Genomic DNA, 11,047 nt, shown 5'->3' with positions numbered 1-11,047 from the left:
GAGACCTGTTTGTAAAGCTGTCTGAAGGAAGCAAAGTGTCTCCTGGACGTCTTTGATCCTCCTTGAGGAATGCTACGGCTCACTGCTGCTTCTCAAACACAGCCCTGTAACAGACCCAAAAGCACTCACCAAAGAGCTCATAAAACTGATGCACAAACACGCCTTCAGCAACATGACTCAGACTCCTGCCACACATGCTCATATACATATAATACAGCCTAATACATCTATATTCATGACTATTCTATTATTAAATCGAATTACTTTACCGATGATTAAGAGTGGATAATCTTCTATCTTAATCATCTTCCGCTCACTTAAACTCAACTGTTGTCCTGGACCTGATGTCTATATCGAGGAACACATTATGTAACCTCCTGTCATTCAATTCAAAGAAAGTCACTTGGCTTCAAGGCAAGTGGAGTGAAGAAGCATTTTCAGACCAGTGCTCAGTCCTTTTTTTATTGTTTAAAAAAAGACAACATGTGAGCAACGTAAAAAGGGTTGTGTTTTCATTTCCTATTGTATTAATTCCAGTTTGGCCCAGCTGGAAAATGTAAATGCATTAGTCTAAATACATATTTTCAATCATGAATGGATATCTGATCCAGACAACCAGTCTAATGCAAATGGCTTCATTTCACATACAAAACCAAGAATCAGGTAAAGAGTTGAAGATTTATTTGTAGTATAATAACTGTTTTAATGGATGAGGACAAGATGTATTTCTGGGGCTTTTTCGATTTTATAGTTAAAAGATAAGTTTCTATCAAACTTCACTGTGTTTAAATTACATTATTGGGGGAAAACCTAGTCAATGCTACATGTTTACCAAGATCATGTCAAGGAATAGCTTAGAGAGATGAAATCTTGTTGAGCTGGTGAATGGCTGTTGATTATTATTTTGCTTAAATTTTTTAAATATCAGATATTTGTTTCAAAATCAGGACTAGTGAATACTTGAATACCACCACTACCCACTACAAAAACAAACAATCACCATCCATCTGAGTCTATAGGTCGCTCCTGAATGAACATATACCCCAGGCATTGAGGCGTATGTACACAGTGACATCGTAAAAACAATGTTTGTGCGTTTTATTACTGAGTGGGGGGGGGGGCTGGAGCTGGTGCTGGGCTGATGGTTGCAGAACAATATAAGAGCAGGCTCACCCGTGACCATGATTTTGAATACGGAGAGGACTGTGGCATGTTGTTATACAAGTCATTATTCACCATGGACAGCAATGTGGTCAGGACTGCTGCTTTTTTGATGCTCTTTTTACCAGGTAGATTCCATTCATATGATAATACGATGGGAAGAATTCCAGTTTGTGTATTCAATGAGCTACGTGAATGCATTTTGTTTAGTTTTTGTATTTGTAACTCAGATGTAGGACTTTGTTGAGCATTCAGGCCACACTAGACTCGCACTGTTACTTTTTAGAAGTACACCAGTGTAACTATTAATTTTATGTTATTTTGGACATTTCTAGGCATGTGTGTAGGTGAAGGCATCTTACCGTCGGGACCCCTGAACGGAGCCGTGGCGGGCAAAGTGAAGTTCTCCACCACCCTCAGACCTCCGGAGAAGCCCTTCCTCACAGTCAGCTGGAGCTTCAAGGGCAAGAACATCATCACCTCTACCAGCACCGACATCATCGACCCCGGCCACGTCGACAGGATCTCCTTAGACCGAACCACAGGGGCCCTGGAGCTCAGGAACCTGGTGCTGGAGGACAGGGGGGAGTACACTGTCACCATCATACCAGAGGGAGGCCTGCAGGAGCTGGGGAAGACCACATTGGACGTGTATGGTAGGTTTACATTTCTAGACATGTTTCGAATGTATGAGAAGAAATCACATGTCATTGTTCAACAACAACAACAAAAAATATATAAAGTGTAAAAAAAGGCTTCTATTCTTCCTAAATGACGAGTGCTGTCTTTAAAGGACATTGTATTTATACATTCAGGCAGATTAAATTAAATAATATTCAAATATTTACAATATTTTGAAAGTTATCATTATCTTAAAGCTGATTTGTTTCCTTCTGTGGTGCATACTCATGTCATGCAATATATAATAAAATCCCATACAGTCGTCATGCAGTGAATATTACTAGTCCAAGCTGATATTGCCATTTATTTCTTTAATATAAACTGTATTTTTAGAATCTTTGAGACAATCATTAACGCTGTATTGTTTTTGTTAGGCTCTGGTGATATCAGATGAACCACATTAATGAAATAAATATAATATATACTGTATATAATATCTATTATTGTATTCATTTAGAATTCATAGATTTTGTTTGTCATATACACAAACAATATGTGAAGGGAAATGTAGAACAGCTACTCTAAGGGCTAGATTAAAAAAAAGAATGAAAAGAAATATGAAGGGCAAAACTCATTAGTAAGTAAAAGATTAGTCAAATTAAATCAGCAGTGGATTAAATAGTTCCGTGCTAATCAAATGTCAAATCTAAATTGACCAGCACCAAAATACACTTACAACAATTTTTCTATGTTTATGTTATGTTCTATCAGTACCGATTAGCGGAGCCACCATCCGCAGCCCCACAGCCACCCTTATTGAAAACATAAGCTCCACCAACCTCAGCTGTGAGGCCTCGGGCTCCATCGGCACCAGAGTGTGGCTTATGGATGGCCTACCTCTCCAACCAAGTGGCACAGTCAGCTTATCCTCGGAGAACAGGACGGTGTTCATACAACCGGTTCACAGCTCCAACCACGGCACCTACCAGTGTCGAGTCAGCAACCCGGTCAGCACAGTGACTGTGGCCTATAATCTCACTGTCAACTGTGAGTACTGCCCTGAAATGAATTGATGTACATAGGTCCCACTTCCCAAATATTTTGTAGCCCTGATTATGGTATGATTTATTTTTCTCTATGCAGTTGGACCACATAACATAACAATCATTGGACCGTCAGAAGCAGCACCTGGCCGGAGAGTGATACTGCAGTGCACGGCATACTCTGTCCCACCAGCAGTGTTCAGCTGGATGTTGAATGACAATGAGACGCATGTCAATACCTCCATGTATGTAATAGAGCGGTTGCAGACTGAGAACATTGGGAATTACACATGCACTGCACGAAATGTGGTGACCAGGCTGGAAAACTCCACCATCCTCAATCTGAGAGGTAAAAATTAGATAGGAATGTGATGCATCTCTTGTTTTGTCAATAAGGTGGGTAAGTGTGTACAATACATGTTAATGCTGCATTTAAAGGGGTGATCATTGTTTTGTTTTTTACTTCATGAAGCTTCGTGCACTTCTCCCTGTTGGTCATTCTTGGTGCTGCTTGTCAGTGCACTGACTCTGAGAGGGTTGATGTAGGAGGAAGAGGCAGGTAAGAGTAATACAGTAATTTATGACATATCTACCTTGTGGTTCCATTTTATCTTATCTCTTTTCTTACTGTCATATTAATGAATATTGCTTTATTTCATTTTTTCTCAGATTCTTCCTTTCTCAGTGCATTCTGTTCATGACCGAGGACCCTGATTATAATCAACCACATTGTGCTGTTCCTGTTATTTTGACTGAAGATCCTTTGATGCTACAGCTTGTCCTTCCTGAGAGTGTCAAGTGGAAACTATTGCATTGGAAAAACAATTATATTACTTGCTGATTAAACAGACTATTTGGAAATAGTTTGAAGAAGATGTAGATAAAGAACTATAATGTACTTTAATATCCTTGTGTATTGTTTTGTGTGATTGTTGGATGTAAAGGTGAACATAAACTTGTGTGTTTCCACATTTGGTTTAACAAATTACAGCATCATGATCCATAGTAACAGATACTGCAGTATATGTTTTACTGTAAACCAAATGTCCAAATATCGTTCCTTTTTACTGTATGAAATGAACATAAACTTTGTTATCAAATGCAACACTGTCTCTTGAGGAATCCTTGTTCTGTTGTTCAGAATTATAGGTGTGGTTTTAGTTAGAGTTGGACGATTTGGAAATACTTAAAGTTAACTCAAAATTGTACTTAATATAAGTACAGTATTTGAGTAAATGTATTTTGTTACATCCCACCACCACACAGATGTCATTTCACCATGTGAAATTCAACGTATTGTAAGATCCACCAATAAAAAACCACAGGTCACTGGTGTGAGGCAACACAATGAGTGCAGTACTAATACTGTTTACACTATAGCCTACCTCACGGGAGCGTTTTCAGCTTTTTATTTATTTATTTTTATGGATGTGTTTTAACATGGTCAATTTGAGGACGTGGTTTTTCTGTTTAGTGTTGTGTCGCAGGCGCAGCATATACAGCGTTTCTACCAGTGAGTCAATCAGTGCTAGTGGGTACTCTGCTTTTTGGTCTTTGTTCCTTCACTCATCATCTCATCCAGCATCTCGAGGGTTAGTGATGTGATCGTTAACTGACAGACCATGCAAAATGATGCAGCTGTCTACAACGTATGAAACATTCAAAACAGAGTGACACAGGATGGTTAGGAATGGATTTTCAAAGCTGGTGATTTACAACTAAGGAATGTTTGACGTAAATTTAAAATGTCCTTTGAGCGTGTGTGTGTGTGTGTGGGTGTTAGGGGTGTGTGTCCAGGGGGTAGTGGCTGCTGTCTCTTTAACATAAAATACTACATTATCAATATCAATACAGTAGGAATTCATTCACAAGATGTACAACTATAGAGCAGGAATTGTTGCTCAACGTTGATCAGCACGAAACATTCAGACTCCACAATAGAAAGTTAAACTCAATTAAAAGCTTTTTATTTCTTTGATCATACTCACCTTTTTGACATATCTTTACATTCACCACTTAATTGACTTAATTGAACTACAATGCAAAAGGACTTAGGATGTTGCAATAACAAGATTTCATTTTTAATAAGAATATACTCTGTGACAATGTCATGCTTTAGAATAGTGTCACAGGTCACAATCCTTTTTTTCTCCTTCTCTTAGCTATCAAAACGTATGACTACGTATTCATTTGATTTTCCTAACTTCGCTGCACAAAATCTTATCAATCTTCAAAACTTTCATATCATTTTTGCAATCAGTGAACACACGCAGTAAGAATAAATAAAGTGCTTTATTAATAAAATATAAAATTAAATATATCTCAAGCAGTAGATGTACAAACATAATTTTAATTCAAACATTATTAAACTCTGCAAGGTTGAGTTTTGGGCTTTCTGTATTTCTACATTCATTTCCAGGAGATCACCATAACAATATAATAAGTTCTGATTGTGTGACAGTGTTTTAATGTATGGTCAGACATACACGTTGGGCTGATATAAGACAAATTGTGATTAGGCTACTGACTGATGGCACAAGATGACAAAAGTAATATGTTCTTACTTTAATAAATACATTTAGCTGTTATCTGAACTTTTCCTTACAATTTATTGTAATACATTACATGCCATCATTGCATTGCTACATAGGATTTGAAAATTTCGATCCACCAAAATGTGGACAATTTGATATTTTTTTTACCAGACAGCAAAGCCGATTATATTGACACAACTCTCGAAGCTCAGACATGCTTATAATTGCTGTAAAAAATTTAATAAAAAATAAGAAGAAAAATATTAATCTTGACGCCATTATCATCATTTGACCACCAGAGGTCACTGCATTGTTGGTGAGCACTACAGGAATAAACCAACACTCGGAAATCATGCTGACTGCTCTTTGATGACTTGAAAACTGTAAAGAATTGAACGATTTTTTCTGAGGAGAAACAAGTTTTGACATAGATTTTACTTTTATTCCTGGTTCAAGTGCACTCATACGGTTGTCTTCTTCTCTTTCTTTTGTAAGTTATTTTGATAATGCTACCGAGTACACTTTATTACGTTTTTATTTACAATGTTGTTCAGACATTTCAATAGCCTAATTGTTGATTGATTTGGATGTCAACTAATCTAACTTGACGCTTGAGGAGTCAATGGGGTAGAAATAATACTGTTTACACTATAGCCTACCTCACGGGAGCGTTTTCAGCTTTTTATTTATTTATTTTTATGGATGTGTTTTAACTTGGTCAATTCGAGGACGTGTTTTTTCTGCTTAGTGTTGCATCGCATTCGCAGTAGATAGCCTAGTGGTTACTTTGCTCAGACTATGTTCCTCTTTCCTAATCTCTCTCTCTATTTGCCACAGCCCCCTTTTTTTTAAGAACTTCTCTCCGGTGTTTGGAATAACGCAGCAGCAACAGGACATCGTCGGATCTGCTTATTTGTAAGTTTCCTTAGTAGTGACTTGAAAGCTGATGCAGAAATGGTAATTGTTCCAAAACTGAAAAGCGATTTGTTATGTTTACCTAATGTGTCTCACTGTCAAATGAAAATGCTCCAGCACATGTGTCTCACTGTCAAATGAAAATGCTCCAGCACATCAGGACTAATATGTTAGAGCCTGGTAGTGATATGGTGTTTCTGTTATTTCGTCCATCGCCCGTAGATGTGCACAATGAAAACTTGCAGGAAATCACTGCTCATCCTGCTGAAGGTGATTCACATCATATTACTCCCAGGTAAGACCAGATGTTCCTAGATGTATTGTGTCTGTAGAAAACATGTTGTAGCTGATCTAGACGTTGATACTAAAACATTCAACATACAAACACGTTTTAGAGCCTAGTTCTATTTCTTCTCTATTTCAGTAAATACTTTTACTAAAATACTACGTTTTGTATGTGTGATGTGCTGTTGACGCAATATGTGTCTGGAGAAAAAAGGAATTGAGTAATTACTCAAAAGACAAACTTAGTCAAAGGCGGTGCAACCAGAGTTCAACAATGATGCATACATACAGTATCTCCTGTCATCATATCACCTTATTTTTTGGCAGATGTTGAGGCACAAGAAATCGAAGTCCCGTCTGAAGTAACTGGATACCTGGGGCATGATGTCACCCTGCCATGCAAATTCACCCCAGGACCAAAAAACAACACAATTACTCAGGTTGAGTGGGACCTCATGTCACAAGAAGGAGTGAAACTCGTCATTGCTGTTTTTAATCCTCAGCTTGGATCTAATGTTAGTGATACGATTCTGAAGGGGAGAGTGGAGATTGCAGAACAATCTTTGATCATTAGAAGTGTGGAAATGAGCGATGCCGGGTCGTACACCTGCAGCATTGCAGCATATCCTAGTGGTTCATTGGAAGGAACTACCAACCTTATCGTCCAAGGTGAGCGAGATATATTTCCACACAAAATGTACATATTAACATTCAGTATAGACAATCTTCCCATGCAAAAAAAACCCAACTACATGTGAACTGTATTGATTATTGTATGAGATTTCTGATTCAGTGGGTAACATGGCTATGAGTGTCTTTGTAATAAATAAGTGGGGACATTTGATATATCTTTAAAGGACATAACTCGTATATGTCTTACAGTAACTACTAAACAATGATAAATGCAGTTTAAGTGGGGGCATGTACATCATTAACTTGAAATAATTTCACAATAGACACAAACTGGATTAATCACTGTCATGTTCACTCCCAGAAAAGGTGCCGTTATCATCAGGGGTGGTCTCTGCGATAGTGATTGCTGTCATGTTGCTGTTTGTGATCATGGCAGCCATAGCTTACTTCATCTTCATCAGAAGGTGTGTGTGTGTGTGTGTGTGTGTGTGTGTGTGTGTGTGTGTGTGTGTGTGTGCGTGCGTGCGTGCGTGTGTGTGTGTATTTTGATTATTAGAAGATGGAAAGATTTGTATGTCATAAGATGTTACAAATATTAATCATCCATTCAATATATTTTTACAATAACTACATGTGTCATGCTGGTGGACAACCTTTAAAAAAAGTTGTACCATATGTTGGTCTGTTTTACCATATTTTTTTATAATATGTGCGAACATTTCTCTGGGATGAGATAGAAAAGTCACTTGATCTCAAAAGGTAAATCAAGTAAACACATGAAGAAAAACTAATTACAGCACTTTCTATTCCCTCACTCAGACCTCACTCTACAGTCAGGCACCGTGTCTATATTGGTGAGAACAAAAGCACAAGTTCCTCTTCCCTTTATTCATACACAGTACCTGATTACTTCATTTGTGTTATATTCTTTGTTGGTTGCTTCAATTTCCTTGACGTAAGCTTGTCTGTGTTTCAGATACCAGTGGTGCTGTGAGGGATGTGTTCAGGCCATCTGTCATTGTTAGAGAAGAGGTGAGCTCACAGCTGCTTTTAAAGCCTTCACCTTTAAATTTAAGTTTCAGTCAGATTCAGTTTAATTATGATATTGTGATGTGATACCAAAAAAGAGATTTAAGCAACATAATGATACAGCTGAGCGACAAAGTCTCTACCTTACTGTAATACTCTGTCTAACACTTACTCTATAGGAAGTGGTGTACTCCGACGTCAAGCTCAAACCGTCCATTGATGATCCACCTTCATCCAATGAGGAACACACAAAAAACACGTATGCTGATGATGTCACATACTCCGACGTCAGAATTTTGCGTCGGCCACCCAAATTGAGAGAATTGTACTGAGATGTAGATGTAAATGTATTTCTTGTACCCTAGAAAATCACTTTTAAAGCTGCTGTATTCAAGTTGCATTTACCATAATGTTGGTAAGATTAAGTGAATTCACCGTCTTTAAAGGAAATCAACTGCTCATAAAATAAATCCTAACCTTTGTGGCTTCTCCAGGCCTTCAATTCATGCTCTTAATTTTAGGGGTTTTCTATGGGCCTGTACCAAGCAATGCCCCGCCATGTGTTACTGCTACAGACTCACAGCTGTTGATGAAGTATAAAGGAAAGGAAATAGTTTAATATTTTCATTAGCAGTGCTATTCTAGTCTACAGACAGACAAGCACGTGCTACCTTGTTGATTTAGTGTGTTAGTTTGCAAACTTGATAGTGTGCAATTACATAATATCATTAGTAGTTTGGCAGGTATTTGGTTAAAAAGTATTGGACTGATTGAAATTTTCACCAGTTCATGGTGCGATGAAAAGTCTGGAGATCACTGTTATTCCAATGCATCCTCTTGGGACAATCCTGTAGTTTTTCGAGAAGAAGTTGTGGCACAGGAGAAAAAGTCAGATGATTACTAAAATCAAGAGGGTGTAGCATCTAGGAAACCATGGATATCTATGCAAAGAATATCAATATAGAGATTGTTCAGTGAATCACATTTATATGGCACTTTTACCCAAAGGGCTTTACAAGTTTTGTTTGACCGTTCTTCCAGGCACACACATATTAACACACCAAAGGCTGCTAGCTACAATGCAGGGCAAGCCTCGACATTTGTGCAGCTGGAAGTTGGGATTGATAAACATAAATAGCCAAAGTGAGTTGTTTTTATGCAAACAAGCACACCTTGCACCTCGGTGCTGCCTAACAGCTCAACTGCTTTTACCTTATTATGTGCAGTGAATACTGTTCAAGTTATGGATGTGTAAGACAACAACATTATTTGACTTCCACAGTGTCACATGAGCTCAAGTTTTGACAGCGGCCACAACACAAAATTGAATCCAACAGTCAGCTGCTGTCATGACAAAACATTATGACAGATAAAATCTCATTACACAAGTTCCTGTTCCTTCTTTTCTGACCGTCAAAGGAAGAGGAGAAAAGGGAAAACACAATGTACACATTTATTAGGGAACTAACTCAGCTGTGTAATACAAGCTGTTTAGGATTCTAAAACCACACCAAACTTTTTGCAGTAAAATAAACTCTTTATCGTGATTTAACTAAACTGGACGTCATGATGTTCAGAGAACTTGTAAAGTTTCATGATGATATCTATAAGTTAAAAAAAAATCCCTATTCACCTGGGGTGTCTCGCCTTAAACTTAGTTATTAGCATGAGAGTTTAAAATGAGGGAAGGCAGTAAGTGTTGTGGTCGTACTCTTTCAGATTCTCACTTCTTCTTTCCTATCCCTGCACGGCAAATCAATCTTACCTGCAGCAACTTTAAACAAAAAACAAAATATAGCATTTAATGGTACAATACTGTATTAACTGCAATAGCACAGATACTGGTTTAAGTTGTACTAGTCTTTTACATCCCCCAGCAGTATGTCTTCTTTGGGTCCATAGTGCGGAACATTGCTCTGTACACAGATGTTGTTATGTAAGGGGGCTTACCGTAAAGAATTGACAACAATGTGGTTTGCAAAGCAACTGTTGATGCATAACATATCACTGAACATTACCAGCAGTCACTGGCTCTTAGCAGCGTTTCCTGGCTGGTATTTTGAGGGTGTGAGATTAAGTTTTCACTATGTGCTGTGAGAACATTACCTTTTTGTATAACACACCAACTTAAGGTCTCAGGTTTCATTTTCTAATTTGCTGTGTTATTGCATTTTGTTTTACACTGAAAGTCAGCACCTCGAACCATAATAACAATCAATGGAATGCATTTGAGATATTTCAGTATTGTTGCTTGCTTATCATATCACACAGACAAGCAGAAGCAACAGTGCATTACTGTTTATTATTTTTCACATTTGCTGTCATTTGCTGTTGATTATGTCCTAATAAAGCTCTACATTTTCCCAGACCTTACCAGCTCAGTGGCCTATCTCATGTACTTTACAGTTATGTCAGGGCAGGAAACCCAAGCTAAGAAAAATGCAGTTTGAAGGACATGCATTATGAATGTTTTCCATTGCAGTAGGCTACATCATATTACAAAGACTGAGAAAAAGAAAATGCAGTGCGAAGTGACAATGGTACTACTGAAGATGGTCGGCCACACATATTCATGAGCTATAGTGTCAAGAAATCAATCCCTGAGAACAAACAGTCAGCAAGGCCATTGTGGAAGGGATCATTTGCATTCAAATTCTTATAATTCTATGTGTCTTTGTGGCCGTTTTGCATTTTTGTGTGGTCAGTTGCCCATAAAATGTCGTAGTTTGAAAGATGGGTTAATATACTGTTTTGAGAGATGACCTGAAGTCTCCTCGATGACGATACATACATTCTACAATGTAAATTGTGTGATACTAGAGAAAA

The 11,047-nt window shown here is 37.9% G+C and overlaps 2 protein-coding genes across 2 annotated transcripts; both read left to right on the top strand.

The window, feature by feature from the left end:
* Positions 1–1,498: 1,498 nt before the first annotated feature.
* Positions 1,499–3,974, top strand: LOC307259670 (cell adhesion molecule CEACAM20-like; the record flags this gene model as incomplete). The annotated part of the gene is made up of 4 exons (XM_080039614.1): positions 1,499–1,817; positions 2,554–2,829; positions 2,926–3,174; positions 3,967–3,974. The coding sequence occupies 4 exons, from the start codon at positions 1,499–1,501 to the stop codon at positions 3,972–3,974; spliced, it is 852 nt and encodes a 283-aa protein (XP_079895740.1).
* A 2,222-nt stretch (positions 3,975–6,196) lies between these two features.
* On the top strand, positions 6,197–8,722 carry LOC307259191 (uncharacterized protein). Its single transcript, XM_080038946.1, has 7 exons — positions 6,197–6,274; positions 6,497–6,569; positions 6,887–7,228; positions 7,554–7,656; positions 8,012–8,046; positions 8,169–8,224; positions 8,401–8,722. Exons 2-7 carry the CDS (start codon positions 6,497–6,499, stop codon positions 8,551–8,553), a joined length of 762 nt encoding a protein of 253 aa, XP_079895072.1. The 5' UTR covers positions 6,197–6,274; the 3' UTR covers positions 8,554–8,722.
* The last annotated feature ends 2,325 nt before the right edge of the window (positions 8,723–11,047 follow it).

The sequence above is a fragment of the Ammodytes marinus genome (assembly GCF_949987685.1).
Source record: "Ammodytes marinus genome assembly, chromosome: 13".
Lineage (NCBI taxonomy): Eukaryota > Metazoa > Chordata > Actinopteri > Uranoscopiformes > Ammodytidae > Ammodytes > Ammodytes marinus.
This window is presented reverse-complemented; position numbering and strand designations above follow the sequence as displayed.